General features: G+C 48.8%; 1 protein-coding gene across 1 annotated transcript; it reads right to left on the reverse strand.

The window, feature by feature from the left end:
• Positions 1-4818: 4818 nt before the first annotated feature.
• CLDN1 (claudin 1) lies at positions 4819-16253 on the reverse strand. The gene is made up of 4 exons (XM_008644569.2): positions 16025-16253; positions 7817-7981; positions 7271-7355; positions 4819-6788 (listed from the first exon to the last, which is right to left on the reverse strand). The coding sequence occupies exons 1-4, from the start codon at positions 16209-16211 to the stop codon at positions 6626-6628; spliced, it is 600 nt and encodes a 199-aa protein (XP_008642791.1). The 5' UTR covers positions 16212-16253; the 3' UTR covers positions 4819-6625.
• Positions 16254-16259: the final 6 nt, after the last annotated feature.

A 16259-nucleotide genomic window follows, 5' to 3' on the forward strand; every position in this document is an offset into this window, starting at 1 on the left:
AGGGCACTCTAAATTAGACTCCCTCTTGTGCAGACTCTGCTTGCTGGGCCAAGGCCACATCCCTCCCTGAAGGAAGGCGGCAGCCGAGGTTTCATTACTCCTCATCTCCCCTGCTCCATGCACAGGGCTGCCTGGGCACAGTCACATTTCTGCTCATGCTCCCAGAGCACCCGTCCCAGCATGTACTTCCCAAAGGATGCTTTTGTCATGTTACAATATGACAGTGACCAGTAAATCCCAGCAAAAGCGACTGCCCATAGCTCTGGGTCAGTTGTGAGGCATTTTTACTCATTGGGGAAAAAAAAGCATGTAGGAAGGGACTGGCTTCCCCCTTCTGTCCCCAATTTCTGAGCACCTGAAGTCAGGAAAGGTTCAGAGAAGACCCCAGAGCACCTGTGTTGAAATCCTGGAGTCAGGTAAACAAGCAGACCTGGCTCTCTGACAGACGTGTTTTGGCCAATGTGTTTTTACCAGACCTTTTCTAGAGAATGCAGTGTGGAGAAATGTTATTGTGGCTCTGGGAAAACAATAATTAAAAGGAACCACTGAGCTCTTTTCCCTGGAAAAACAACAAATGCAGCCCACACTCTCCCATCCCCCTTACCGCAGCTGGCAGCCTTGCTCGCAGGAGTAACCCGGGGCTCCAGCTCTGCCTGTGTGTGACAGAGCTCTGCCGGCCCCGGGGCTGAGGCTCTGCCATGCACACCTCAGGGCAGCCACCCCTCCGGGAGCTGCATTTAACAAGAGAGGCCCTAAAAAACAAGCAGCGAAAGAGGAGCCACACAGGTAAATGATTATTTACAGCTGCTGCATGGGGAGCGTTACACAAGGGGAGGGTGGAGCGCGTTCCACCGCCCTTCCACGGCTTGTGGGCAGAAAAGCCGATCACCGCCGTGATGTTGCTACTCCCCCAAGACGGAGTTAATACTGTTTACCTTGTAATAAGAATGCTATTTCTTGCTTTTTTTCCCTTGGCTGAGCTTGTTTTCAGTCTCTCCGGCTGCTGTCCTGCTGGGGCAGCTGGCTCCGAGGGCAGCCAGGAGTCCTGGGCTGGGAACAGCAGCATCCCAGGCCTCCGACCTGATGAACCTTGCTGTGTGGTTCCCATGCAGAGGGAGGTGAATCCATGGCAGGGGAGAACACTGGTACTAGCACTGAGAAGCTTTCACATAGCTGGGACTTTTCTAGGAGCCTGGGAAGTAAGAAAGCTTGGCACTAGCTAGTTCATGTTGTTCTTCCCTCACTTTCTTCTTTTTTTTCCATTAAAACCCACCTTCAAGCTATAGGACATTGGCAAAGTCTGTCTTTGTACCCCCCAGTCCTCGGGATCCTCTGCCCTGATGTGAAAATGCAGTTTTTTATGTCTGTCATCCTTCACCTTCCTGGACAAGAGCCAGTGATGTAGCTTTTGCAGGCTTGGAATTTTATGATGTGGCAGGTGAAGTACAAAAACACCATGGTAAGAATGGGGACTTGTGCAATGTCCCAGAAAGTGCCACCCAGCCTGGCTGTACCGGTCAGCAACAGCCTGGTATTGTCAGGTGGACCTGCCTGGTGATGAAAACACTTTTCCAAATAGTCCTTCTTCCAGCAGGAGGGAGGATCTGTATGACCATAGTGAAGCAGGACACAATGGAAGCAGAACCAGGCAAAAATATGGGAAACTTAACATCAAAATTCATGTTTCTGACATGAAACCTGCTCCTGGGGCCTGGCTGATGAGGAGTGGAGAGGGCAGCTTCTGTGCCTCAAGGCAAACCTGGCAGATGTGTTATCCAGGTGGGTTGTCTAGGGCTTGGCCCCCAGCCATGGCAGAACCCACAAGCCGATGGCTCCTTGTGGCCCCTGTGGCAGCAAAGCAGGAGCACCCACAGGCTCCACAGTTCCAAGGGCTCCTGGTGTTCACAGTAGGTCGCAGTAGGAAATGTAGACCCTAGGAACACCGAGTCCCTGACGCAGTATGCTAGGAATCCAGGCAGGGCTTTTCTGGAAAAGCAGTAGGAGTTGGGATGTTTTCCAATCAAGCACATGAGGCTCAACAAAGGAGTGTTTTTCCCTTTCTGATCAGTGATGCAGATGCCTGAGTGCAGGACTTCAGGAGCTGCAGAAAGGGTCAAAAGCAATATGCTATAGAAGAACAAGCTCCTTGTCGCAGGCTGGACTTCTAGAAGCAGGGAAACAGCAACGAGGCAAATTGAAGAACCAGTGGGAGTGGAGGAATGAAGAGTCTAATGAAGGGGGACAAGGAGGACACCCTTGCAATGCTGTTTGTGTTGCAATCCAAAGGCCAGTTTGGAAAGCTCAGATCAGTTGCCCAGTTGGATGCAAAGCCCTGGCTGAAACACGTGATTGTTGTGAGCCTGTGGCTCCTCTGCTCTGTGTGTCACCAGCCACCTCCTCTGCCAGCCGGTAGGTGCTAAGATGGTGGGCAAACCACATTGTGGGTGAGTAATCTTGACGGGATACACACCAGTGCCAGGGCTTTGGCCACTTGCGAGGTCTGACATTGCAAGATTTATGGAAGATGTCCCCACCCATTGCAGGGACACAGACAAGGTGACACATAAAGGTCCCTTCCAACCCAGGCTGTTCTGTGATTTGACTGCAGACCTGACACTGTGCAAAGAGCTGACCACAAAATAACTTTTCAGGCAGACTCAGGTGTAAGACCCTGGAAGATGCTGCTACCATTGGCAGCTTTTAGCTGTCCTTTGTGAAAACACTGAGACAATTTTGCACCACTGTCACTTCATTGGCTGTCCCAAAGTTACTCCAAATGCCTCCATGCTCAGGACAAAGGCTCGAGCTCTTTCAGTCTGGTTACTCATCTAGATTTGTAAATCTGCTGCTTTTTGAGCAACTTAAGAAGTTTACTGACATTCCTGGGGTTTTCTCTTAAGAAGAAGTCCTTCATTAACTTCTTTCACTCGGTAATGCCATTATTTCTGCTTCTGCCTTATATTAAAAAGATTCTGAGCTTGAATAAGTGTTCCACAAACAGCCATCAACAGCTGTCACTAGGTCTCTTGGCTATTTCTGGGATCTTAATTGTCAGTTTTCAGTGCTTTAATACTCTTTAGATATGTGTTCAGAGCAATACAGAAAACAGAGCCAAATTTATTACAAGAAGCTCATGTGCAAATCAGAAACTGAATCTGTAAAAGACATTGGGCATCAACAATTTCTTAAAATTATTGAGTTGGAGAAGCCAAGAAATCCAACAGGCTGATGCTATTCCGAAAACATCTTGAGATCTCTTACTCCTTTTAAATATCTAAGCAATATAAATGAGCATGTAATTCCCACTGACAGTGAAGTTCCCTGCATAGTATACAGAGCTCAGGCACTATGTGAATAATAAATATGATATGGAAGAAGATGCCAAGAAGCAGTCAAAGTTCCCATTGTCTGCAGAGACAAATGCCATCATTTCATTGCAAGATGGCTTTAGCAGAAGGAATGTCAGTCACGTGCAAAGACTGAAAACCAGTGAGAAACTCCCCCAACTTTCAACCCATGCAACTCCTTTTCTATGCAGCCTACAGCAGAGATGGCCAAAGGGCTGTAGAAAACATGACCGAGTACAATTGCATGATCATGGAAGAAAGGCAGGGGAAGTTAAAGCTTGGCTTTGAATTTCATCCAGTTAAAAGTACAGTAAACACATAAACAAGGTAGCCTCTGGCTCCTGCCCCTGTGCCAGTCCCACACACAGACCTGCATCTCCTGCAGTGGTCTATTTTTGCCAGCTGCTGAAAAGCCCTGACCATTTTATAGATGGGATTGCTTTCCTCTCTTCTTCTGCCCAGGAAACTTCAGAGTAGAACTTGCAAAAGTCCTTGGAGAGGGAGTGAGCACGAAAACATGGGAAAAAGTTAATCTCAATGGAAATCCTTGACTAATTGACAGGTTGGAATAAGAATGACCATAGACCCCAAACTATGCCAGGCAACCAGCCTGCTCCAGGCACTGCAAGCTCACTCAGCCAGCCACATGCCTGGCTGTTTTGCTCTGCCAGCTTTACAAGGCCTAATTAGCTTTGCTCCTATTGTTTGTAATTACAAAAGCAAACAGTTCTTGGGGAGTGAGGGACTAGAGGCAGCTCCTTGACTGAGCTTAAGAAAACATTTTTAATACATTTTGCCTCTCATCACAAATACTTAAAAATATGAAAGGGATGAACTCAAAAGCCTGGTGAACAGAAAAAGGTTTCCAGGGCAAGTAGAAGCAGGGGGATAGAGCTTTGCTATACCCTGGGGAGGTATCAGTGCAGGTTAGAAGATGCCATGCCCAACAGGAACCATTCTCTACCTGGCCTGCAAAAAAGGTTGTGCTGTCACAATAGGAGAAGCACAGTACACTCCCTAAAGAGCTTTAGAGTGAGATGGAAGGAGTCACACATGGAGCAGCAGGACTCTCACTGATCTGAGGGCACAGCAGCTCCCCTGGGAACACCTTGGCTCCACACCCCATCCCTCCCCCATTCCTGCAGCTCCCACTCCCCTGCAAGGGAGCCATCTGCCTTCCCCCTGCCCCTTCCTGCTCCACCCAGGGTGCAGCCTGCCTTGCCAAGGAGCAGAGCAGACCTTCTGGTTCCTGGGCTGCAATCGGAGCAGATTACTGGGTGAGCTTCTGCCAGAGGCCACAACTGCCTGACTCACTGTAGAAGATCTGTCCCCACCTATGTCTGCTGTAGATACACACGGCTAAACAAACTCCATCCTGGCAGACAGGCTCCCAAAAGCCCAAGTTCCCACTCTTCACTTCCATGTGCACCATTCCAAGTTCTGCTCAAAAACAAGAAATGAAGTAGTAGTCTGATTTTCCTTAAAAAAGTCCATTTATTGAAATTTTTAAAACACTTTGTACAAGTTCCCAATACAAGCATCTGCTCCCTGGCTCAGGGTTAATGCAAATACAAAAGCACAGACTTCAGCAGCTCTTTAATGTGACCTGAGCTGCCATCTCCCAAGACAAGAGGTCTCTCGAGGCAGCTGCTGTGCACAGGCAATTCCCCATGGAGAAGGGGAAGCCACATGGCCCAGCTCCAAGTACAGGCCAACATCAACTCAAGCCTGAAGCAAATGCTCTGGTTGGTTTCTTTTAGTAACTTTATGCTGCAGGAGTCAGGTAAAACAGAGGTACAAGGCTTGTACAGACCACCAACATGGTACATAGCTCTCCCTGTCTACAGAAGGAAATCAAGAGATCTGATGCCTCTGAACATATACACAATTATAAAGCCTGGTCAGAAGCACCAGTTTCCTTCTATACAAAAAGGTTGAGCTTTGGAGAAGTGGCACCATCCCTTTAGGAATTACAAGACTTAACTCCCAGTGTCAGCCAACACCAAGTGACTGACTGGGTGTTTCAGGGAAAGGGGTGGGAACCTTTGATGAACAGCATTATTATTATTTTTTTTTTGGATATGACTCAATATGCAAGGATGGCTACATCTTTAAAATGTTTGTTTCTTCCTCTTTGGTGAGCTTGGATTACAAGCAAATGCCATACCCTTTGGGTCAGTTTTCTTGGAATTTGCCTTCCTATCATCACTGAAAGTGTTTACAAGAAACAGACAGGATGGAATGGCAGCGTGTGAGGTATCCGTGGGGAAACATCAGGGAGTGGCAGTGCATTCAGTTTGCTTTAACACAGCTAGCTGCATCAGGCAAACAGAGATTTGTTGATCTGCTGCCAAACTAAGCCCAAACAAGAAAGACTCGAGGAAAGAGGAGAGTGTTAAAAGGTAACCTGTAACACACACAAGGGGATAAAGCTTCAAGCTCAGCTGCCAGGGTGGGAACAGGGAGAAACAATCACTGGCAGCTCTTAGTGTCTAAGGAACAGCTACAGCCTCAGAGAAACACAGTGAAAACAGAAGGCAATCCTTTTCCTTGAGCTCTTCCCTGGCACCAGGGAAACCTGCAGATGCTTTGGGAGTCTGATAACTTCTGTGGTCTCTACCTCACACTGCATCTTCCATTGGCCAACAGCATGTGCACAGACAGCATGGATTTCCACTGAAGTCACAGCAATTTGTTTCTGACTCTTTGTCTGCATGGCAAGGAGGGTGCTGAAGATGATGCCAATAAGACAGTACAAGAGAATTTTATATCTCTTCAAACATTCCTACATGTAAAGTCTTTTCCCCAAAATTATGTTTCCCCTTAAGCTATTGGTTTCATCATTTTGTATATAATATATGTTCCTTTAATTTCTACACACACCACACTGGGCTCTAACTTAATGGGATATGGGACTGAATTGTTACCACCTATTTTTAAAAAAAAACCAAAACAAACAACTAAAAAAAGCACCAACATCCGTCTATAAAAACAGTATCATTTTCCCTTTTACTCCCAAAAACTAAACTTAACCCAAGCTTGGAGGTTTCATCTTTCCAGTGGCAATACCTATGAATCTAGGCTAGCCTTCCTCCACGGGCTGGGAGAGAAAGGAGAAGTTATGTCCAGTAGCAAAGAGGATTACAAAAATATACACATTTTTGGGAGAAGAGGAAGGCAGAACCTAGAGCCTGGACTCTGCTCAGGACAGTGGCATTGTAGTGTCCTCTCCAAAATGCTTTCACTACCAGTGCTGGTGGTTCCTCTTCTTTGTTTCATTATACATAATCCTTCCCTGTGGAGGAGGCATTTTTTGGGTAGCCTCGGGTGGGTGGATATGAAGTTTCTCTCCGTGGACAGGAGCAGCAGAGGAAGGATCCCCCCAGTATGGCCAGAGATGCAGCTGCCCAGCCAATGAAGAGAGCTGACCCAAATTCAAATCTAAAGAAAGAAGGGAAAAAGTGAAAATCACTGTAATCCAGGGGTATTACTTGGAGTAATACATTCACACAAAGCAGAAGGAAGCCAAAACTGGGATGGATGTGGCTTCCTGCAAGGCAGCAGCTTGGAGCAGTCAGGCTTTGTTGACCCTCAAAGCTCAGAGCTGGCTTTGTCCAGTATTTTGGGTCACCCCACAGAGCTGCAGGCCAAGCTCTGTGCAAACCAGGCCTGTAGCATGCAGTGGGGTAAAAATCGCAGAAGTCCCACCAGACAGGTCTCTGGTAGGGATGCTGCCTTAAAGCCAAGACCTAAGAAGCACATGGATAATGAGATCTGGTCCCAGCTCTTTCTGCACAGTTTGGATACAACCCAGCTAGTTCAGAAAATTCCCTTCTTTGTTTTGAGCAACTGCTACTCAAAACTAAGCTCTGTGAGTATTTGTCATGCTGAACTATAGTGTGTTACACCAAAAGGGTCAGTACCTGGTGTTGACAGGGGTGAAAGGGTCATAAAAGGCCCGAGCCACTCTGTTGCCGTACCACGACGTGGCCACCAGTGCTGCCAGACCTGCACGTAAAGAGAGCACAATGTCATGGCTTAAGAAAAAACAATCAGCAAAATCACTGCAGCAGAATCAGCATCTGGAGTAAAGCCGAGCTGCTGCTACCCTGGAGGTTCTGAGCTGTTTCAGTTAGTGCTGGTTGGGAGAGAAGGTAAGAACAGATTTGAGGTTTCCCCCAGTTACACTGCAGCAAAGGCAGGACTGCTCTGCTGACAGACTTTTTCACTGAAGCAAGGTCAAACTCAGCTCTGCCAACAGGTACAGAAAGCATGAAGTCCATACAGAGAGTGCAATGCCAGTGCCAAGATGCCTCAGGTAGCCTGAACTACTGTGTCAAAGTCCTCTAAGGAGTTCCCAGACCAAATGCTTTTGGAGCAACACATCAAGCCCTTGCACATTCATCACAGGATATATGCCACCTAGGAAACAGCACACTGAACACTCAGCACATCTGTAGGTTACCAACCTGAAATGATGAAGATCACCCCACCGAAGACAGCCATCCTCATCTTCTTCACCTGATCATCTTCCATGCACTTCATGCATTTCATGCCTGTCACAGCAACAAACACTCCGACAAGCCCCAGGAGTATTGAAGCCACCATCAAAGCCCTTGTGGCCTGCAGGCTGCCTGGAAGACATTAGGATTTGAGTTACCCTCAAAGAAAACTCAAGATACAAATCGAAATTCAAATTACTGGGCTCAGCAATCATGTATCTAAATATTCCCACTCCCTGGTACACAGGATACATCCAAGCAAGACATTCCTTTTCAGCTTTAGTCTCAAGACTGTCATGCATCAGGATCAGAGGACTCAGCCTCTTCTAAAATGCATGGCAAACAAGGGCAGGCAGCGGTTTTTGCAGGAAATGACCTGGGAATTGCCCTCAGACATCTTTTGTTCCTTGATCATTTGAATCCCAATTGGAAGGACATATCTGTTTATCAAAAGAAGTATTCAGATTTAGGCTCTACCTTGACAAAGTACTTAAGCACACGTTTTAATATGAATAGTGACATACATATGAATAGTCCCACAGCAGACAGCAAGGCCCCTTAACTGCTCAACACTTCCAAAACCTGTCTTTTATACAAATAACTCAGTGCTGATTTAGATTTTTTCTTGGTGCTAAATTCTCAGTTTGAGTCACAGAGGGTACAAAAATACAATTGCAAAAGAAATAGGATTTTCCCAGCCAATTAAAAAATACTTTGTTTTCTTTTCTACTTAAAATATTTAACTGACTCAAAGACACTCAAATGCTTAAAGAGCCTCTTGTGCTTTGAAGAGTTGGAGCATGGGGTGATGCCTCCCGTAGGCAAGCATGGAATTTGCCTGATTTCTCAGCAGACAGACTTGATGTACTTTACCCAGGATTTTGGTTTTATATGGACTCATCTGAAGGCATTGACACACTAACTCTAGGAATGTGAGCTACTGAACTCAGATTTTCTTGATACCAAAGACAGAAAGACAAGTAGTGATATAAACAAAGTCATTACTAAAAAAAAACCCTCAGGTGACAAAACACCTGACTAGCAGTGCAATAAGAGCCTGAGCTTTATTGTCTGGCAAATCAAGTTTGTTTGAACAGCATGGATTTTAATATACAGCCCTGTAGAGCCCTGAGAACAAACAGGGCTGGTTAATAAAAGGAATAAATTCCAAGGAGCATGCTATAACCAAGGCACAAGTGTCCCCTGACACAGAATCTCAGGTCTGGAGCTCACCCCTCAAAACGCCCTGACTGCATCCTGATAGAACTCTGCAAAGCATTTCAGGCTTGAACAACTGCAAGATTTAAGCCTTCAACAGAGCACCTGCACACTCAGTCAGGGCTGGCATGGTGAACCCACCCGAGTCCCTGCCACAACAATGGGCTCTGTGGCTCAATCTGAAACTCAGAGCTCAGACCTGACACCAGCTAGGAGGAGAGCAAGGCCACACAGCCAGCCCCTGCAGCTCCTTTACCACACTTTGTCCCACAGAACTGCTTGTGCAGGAAAACTCCTGTGACCCACACCAACACCAAGCTCTAATTCTGCATTAAAACAGATCTGGATCTGCCCCTTCACACACAATCTTATTGTTCTGTAAATAGATTACGAAACCACTTACACACAACACAAAAAGACAATCAGAGCAACAGGAAGGAACACACGTTTATAAGATGAGTGTTTGCTTTCTTGGGAAAAAGTCCTCCATCAGCTTGGCTAATATCTCTCCCTTTCTTCAAAGGGGAAGGTGACACACCTCCGCACCACCCACGCACCACCCACGTGTTAATCAAAACCCATCTGCTGCACCAAGTACAGAAACCCATTAACAAAGCCATTTGTCACTTTAGCATAAATCACCACTGCAGATCCAAACTCGTTTTTAATTGATTTATCTCCAGTGTCAGAGATTACACTCCAAATATAATTTCTACCTTACAAAAGTAATGCCAATGTTCAGAAAGACTTCAACTGACAGGTTGCCACCCAGGAAACCCAACTCTGCCGCCATACATTAAAGGCCAAATTGTGCCCTACAGCAGCAGCTCCGGAGAGGCCCATGGCTGAATACCAGTTTGTACTACGCATGGGAAACTGTATTTTCGGCAGAGGTACCAAACTGGTTTTATCAAGACTACAGTAAATTGAGCTCAGTCTTGCTGCAGAAGAAATGACTTTATAGGAGAGGGTTTTGAAAGAGATCTTTCATGAAGCTCAAAATAGGCAATGCTATCTTCTAAAAACTAGAAAACCAATTATAAGGGTGGGAAGAAACATTTCACCTTCACACACAGTGCCAAGGGACAAACACAGGGAAATGCTGGAAAAAGTTTATATGACCTCTAAAAACCCAACTATGAAACCCACTAATATCTCAAGATGTTTAAGTATTAACTGGATGCATGCCACGACAGCTTTGCAGGAGCAGCCGAACAAAATACAGCATTGTGAGCATTCCCCAGGGCTGCCCACTCTCAGCAGATGCTGGTGGGACAACTCCTGGTGCCCTCGCCCCCTCCTCATGCATGGCTCCATGGCATAAAGGGACAGAAATATGTAGGAAACTTGAAGTGGGACAGAAAAACAGGTTGGAGCCTTTGCAAAACATTCTGTTCCTTTGTCCCAAGAAGCTGTAATGTGCCATGACTGTGTTAGCCAGCCATCCTCCACCCGCCCCAAGCTCCCAGCACAGCCTGGGAGGCAGCGCTTTTGTCCTCCTACCACTTTTGCAATGTGTGCAGTGCACTGGCCACAGTTAATCATCATACAAGCTCCCAGTTATTAACTACACATTAACAGATGCGCTGTCAGTGGAAGCTTCACATCCACGGGCTGGGAAAGCTACTTTAATAATAGTTCTGTTGTTCACACGGGCCTTTCCAGATGCTTTAAAAATCCAAAATTATACAAGTACAATATTGTCTCAACCTGCTAAACAGGACAGGCTACCGACAGCAAGTAGAAGTAATCCACAGCAATTTAACTTTACAACTTCTACCATATTAGAGGGAAAACAGGATTTCCCCAACACTCCTTGCTGCTGCAACTGTCTCGCCAACAGGAACAGGAAAGCCCAGGCAGTCTTGGGAGCCCTTGGGGAAAAAACAGTCCTACACAAGGTGAGACAAACTGGTCTGGCACCAAACAACAGCTTTCAGACGGCAACAGTATTTTGTCAACATAAACCAGTATTGACTCTGAAGCCAAGCCTTTTGATTGCTGGTTAGCAATGAGAGACATGGCCTGAAAAGCCCACAGCAAGAAAGCAGCAAGAACTGAAGAACAGAGGCGTAAAACTACTGAAGACAGTTAATAACATATTTGCATTCTGCAAGGCCTAAAATAACAAAACATGCTGCTGCAGATAACACCTGTTTCACAGAATAAGCCCCACTTGTTTTAAAAACATACTGACAAACCATTCAGAATTCTTGTTAGTGGTTTCTGAAGCTTAAGTAATACTTTTTCCTTCCCATAACTATCAGCTGAGACAGAAGTAATTGCTGGTAACTGCTTAGTTATATAAAAAAGTACTTCAGTATTTCACCTGCAGATGTTTGAGGGTTTTTTCTATCATCCCATTTCCTTATTCAATGTGTTTATGTCATTTATATTACAGAAAAGCTGTTGGGAAAGTGCCATGGGATTTTTGTAATGCCTGTTTGTAAGGCAAAATTGCTGTAATGGCTCTGTGTGCAGATTATTCTCTGATAGGGATGCTCATCAACTGCCTTAATTTAAAATAAGGACTTTTCCTTCCCTTCCCATGGGCCTCCATCCAGCTAACTGATGACAGAATACAGGTGAGACAGATGCTGTGCAGCTCCCTCTAATCCTTAGGAGGGAAGTTCCCCAGGAGCTACAAGCACCCCTGCAGTATAGGAAGCATGTTCCACTGTCCACCTCCAAGAGAAGTCAGCAGCCTTCAAAGCCTTCCCACCGGGGTTTCACGAAAGCTGGATCCCCTGGAAGGAGAGGGATCTGAGATCCTGCTGGTCTGCCCCGCCTGCATTCGAAAGTTACTTTTGTGCAGTAGAGAGCAAGCAGTTAACAGCTTCAGAGGTGGCCAGCAAACATCTCTCACACTTCGCAGTCGTTCTCACTGCACCCAAAAGCTGCTAATGGCTTGGAGGCTTTCAACCCCCTTACCAGACCCTGCAAAGGCCCACCCTGCATACCCATCAGCATCAGATTCCAATCTGGACACTTTTAAAGTGCCTCCCTACCAGTCTAGAAGACGGTACAGAGGTATCGAGGCAGAACAGGGACTCTGGGTCCTGTTTCTTGAAAAAATGGGAAGGTTGGGAACTCCCCACTGCATGCCCAGCGCAAAGAGGCAAGTTCAGTAGGTAACAGTGGGCTTGTACGCTGTGTATCTGAAAGCAAGTAAGGTTCAATGTCCTCCCTCCTACGCTCACTGACAAAGATTGGTGGCAAGACAAGCATGGTACCACCATTTCCAGGTTCCTGGTCAGAGGAGACCTGGGCAGCCTGTTTTCCCACAAAGCCTGGAAATTCCCTTACCAAGAGATTTAGTAACACATAGTAACAGCTAAAGCCGCTTAGAAGCTGCTTGTAGAGCAATAAAGCCAGTGTGTTGCAACAGACTCCCATCCCCTCTTGCAGACACACCAGGGCACTGCACAGGAACAGCCTCGGTGGCATTCCAAGTAACCCTCTACCTTCTCAAAGCCAGCACAAGTGAGACCTTTATCGCTCAATCATGATTTTTCATCAGGAAGGAACAGGGATTGAGAAACACGGTAGCAAATTAACCCTTAACCCACATGAAAGCACAGATGCCACCAGCAGGTTCTACCTGCTTAATCAAGATCTAAAGATGGGAGAATTGGACACATGTCCCTCATGCTTTGTCCCTCCCTGGGCCACCCTCCCAACTCCCCTACCACCAGAACTGAGCAGCAGTAACCTGAGCATGAACCGTTCCTTCCCCCACCCATTCTCTTCCCCAGCTCCTGGAACAGGCTCAGCCAGGGTGGTAAAGGTGTAGGAGGGAAGATTTCACATTTCAGCGATGTTGCTTGACCCAGAGGGCATTCAAAACCTTGTTTATTTTCTGGGCTAGGGCACAAAGGCTCATTGTGGATGTACTAGGTTTGGTGATGAATTGATAGGTGAGTCTCAGCTTGTCTCAAGCACAGAACCTCTCCCAGCAAAACCAAACAGGTCGATGAGTATCTTCAGCTATAACAGCCTAGACAGGATCCAGAACATCTGCTCTGAACAGGAGAACGCGATTAGGTGGGGCTGAAAACTTTCAGAGAAAGGTACCAGGAGCCCTACTCCCTCCTGTCTGAGACCATCCCCCTGAGACCCCGAGGAGCACAAAGCTGAGCTAAGCTCCATGGACCATGCTGGAGGGCCACAAGAACAATGCTGAGGCTGTGCAATAAAGCCTTGTTGCAAGGGTGGCATTTGTTGCCTGAATGTCTGCGTGTGGCCACACACTGCTTTTCACGTAAGCCAGCAAAACGCAGCCTTTCTGTTGCCTGAATAGGAGCAGTGACATAAGCCCTCAGCTGAACACAGCTGCGGGAGAAGTGCCAGCATGGGTGCACTCCAGCAGTGTGCCCACACGGGCAGCTGGAGGCCCCTCGGTTGGCTAATGGTGCTCATCAGCTTGTGCCAACCCCATCTCTGCCTTGCAGCCAAACACTGACACATCCAGAGCAATGGCAACAGCTATCAGATACTCCAAAGCTTGCTGGCAAAGCCTTCCAGCATTCCCACAAACACGAGTTACTGCAGGTGCAAGAAGGTTCAGTCCTTTCCACAGGGACAACGTAATTACAGATCTGAGCCTCTCCCATCAGCACATGAGGCTCTGACATGTGGCTCAGAGCACCTGGGGCATGTGAAGCTCTGGCAGGAAAGCGTGGCCAGGCAGAAGTTCTGCCCACACAGCTGTGCCACCTTCACCAGGACTCAGATGAATGCAGTAAGGGAACTCTCCACTGCACCTGTCCCGGGGTGTGGCTGTTGAATTGGCTATAAACGGTTTGGGGGTTTTGTTTGGTCTTTTTTTTCCGCACCTCCATCCAAACCAGCATTGCAAGTCCCTGCCCAAGCCCACGTGGCTGTAAGACCTTGAAGGGATATGAGGAGGGAAAACGACAGATAAGGTGTATTTCCCCAGGCATGATCCGCTTTCAAGCGGGAAAGGCACAGCCTAAGCAATCTGAGGGACCGCAAGAACGAGGAGTCTTTTTGCCAGCCCTCACCGATTTTCCCTGTGAGGATAACATCCCCTGTGATATTTGAGAATTCTCAGGCATTCTGTCCTGCAGAGCTCGGCGAGAACAGAAAAGGCCACTACAAGCTCAGCCTCGGTCCCCATCACCTCCCTCCCTCGCAGCCCTGGAAGAGAAGAGCCCGTATTGTTCGCGGGACAAAGGTGAGGGGAGCAGCTGGTTTCGGCGCTCAGCCCTGAATGGGCCAGGGCCGGAGGGCCTGGGGCAGGTTTTGGGGAGTCTGTTCAAGGCGGGCTCCGCAGGTGGGTCTCATTTACAGCACAAAGGGCTGTATACAGCCCCCGAGGCAAGGTTACCTTTCGCAAGCTATCCAGGGGGTGGATGGAGATTCCTCAGCACCTGCTGGCATCTTCGCTCCCCACCTCCAGTGAGAGATAAGAGGCTTGAAGCTGAGCTTACACATAATTACCACTCCGGACTGTACGCTCAGCCCTGCCCCGATTAGCACAGCCCCGCACTCTGCGAGTGCCAAGTGGGTGCGCAGCACTCCCGATGGGAGCAATCCGCACCTCCGCCAGCTGCAGGGCCCACGGGGGCTTGGGGCAAGGGAGCAGGACAGACTGATGTGGGCTGGCCACGAAGGTGGGTCCGGCTTCACCGCGGGACATACAGGAAGGGCCGAAGCAATCGGACTCGGGGACACTCCCCGCGGACCTCGGCTTACGTGAAACTGCCTGCTCGTTCCTTTGGGAAGGAGAAGGTGACCAAGGTGGCAATTATTATTTTATTAATTAGGGAAGGATGAGGGTGTTCCAGGACTCGGGATGAGACGAGGGGTATTGAGAAAGGAGTAAATTTTTTTTAACCCCTTTGGGTGTCGGCATAAGTTATCTGCCCCAGCGCTCTAGAAACAGCCCTCTGTGTGGCTCCAGCTCGGCTTGAGCATCCGAATGACACCCCAGCAGCCAGGCTGATACCCCAGCCAGCCGGGCTGCAGCTCCTGCCTGCATGAGATGGGCTTTGCCGTCCCAGGACAAGATAAGAGACCCAAACATTGTCTCGGCACACCGACCTGCCTAAAAACTACAGGCAGTGCTACCTGGGCAGGAAGCCAGCTCACCTGCCAGCCCTCTGCTTAAAAGCCCCACGGGAGCAGCAGCGACTTTCCCAGGAAACAAAAGACCAAAACAGTCAAAGGCAAATAGGACCCGTGCTCCAAAAGCCCACTACGGCCACGCTGCTGAGCTCTGCTCCTGCTCAGCCGTGCCCAACCAGGGCTGCCCAGTCCTTCGCGGGACCTCCACAGCCAAAAGCTCTTGTTCGCAAACAAGGCGCTTTCCGGAACACACGTAGAGAATCTGACCTTTCCTCCCCCCGGGACATTTTCTGGAGGGGGACGGGCAGGGGGATGCGGGGCAGCTCCTGCTCCTGCCCGGGCACTGCCCCCCGGGCGCCCCCGCTCCCCGCCCGGGGAGGAGGCACTGCCGAGGGTGCCCCAAAAGACCGTCACCGGGGAGTGACCCCCAGCTGCGGCGGGGAGAGCCAGCGGGGAACCCCAAGAAACACGCATCCGACCCCCGACAGGATTAGGAATCATGAAAGAGATGGGGGACCCCGAGCCCCGCACCTTCAACCCCGAAGGGACAGGCTGAGTAAATCCAACGGGACAGAGACCGTGACACCCGAAAGGAGTGGCACCCCCATCGCGACAGGCACTCGGAGGGGCGAGGGGACGACACGGATGACGACGACGGAGACAGGACACTGGACGTGCAACAGGACTGGCAAACCCAGTCTAAGTACTTCAGCCTTACCTTCCACAAGCCCGACCCCGACACGGGGTAATGGCCCTGCGGGACTGGTACCCTCCGCCCCGACCGGAGCAAGAGGCGCTGGGGTGGAGGGGACAGCCCCGACGGGACGGACACTCCAACACCCTCACCACTTCCCAGCCCCAACTTACTCTCCAGCTTGAGCAGCGAGTCGTACACCTTGCACTGGATCTGCCCCGTGCTCTGCATGGCGCACGACATCCACAGCCCCTCGTAGAGCGCCTGGGCCGTGACAATGTTGTCCCCCGCGTAGGATGCCATCTTCCACTGGGGCATGGCGGTGCTGATGATGATGCCGATCCAGCCGAGGAAGGCCATGACGAAGCCCAGGAGCTGCAGCCCTCCGCCGGGCCAGTCTGCGGGGCC

Source organism: Corvus brachyrhynchos, unplaced genomic scaffold (genome assembly GCF_000691975.1).
Source record: "Corvus brachyrhynchos isolate BGI_N302 unplaced genomic scaffold, ASM69197v1 scaffold162, whole genome shotgun sequence".
Classification (NCBI taxonomy): Eukaryota; Metazoa; Chordata; class Aves; order Passeriformes; family Corvidae; genus Corvus; species Corvus brachyrhynchos.

What these genes read in the sequence shown, in the direction of transcription:
- CLDN1 (XM_008644569.2), bottom strand. Translation starts at nt 16,211, where the DNA reads ATGGCCTTCCTCGGCTGGATCGGCATCATCATCAGCACCGCCATGCCC. An exon ending in GGTGATCTTCATCATTTCAG is followed by an intron (nt 7,356 to 7,816) that starts GTTGGTAACCTA and finishes CTTTACGTGCAG; the next exon opens with GTCTGGCAGCACTGGTGGCC. An exon ending in TTCACCCCTGTCAACACCAG is followed by an intron (nt 6,789 to 7,270) that starts GTACTGACCCTT and finishes TTCTTTCTTTAG; the next exon opens with ATTTGAATTTGGGTCAGCTC.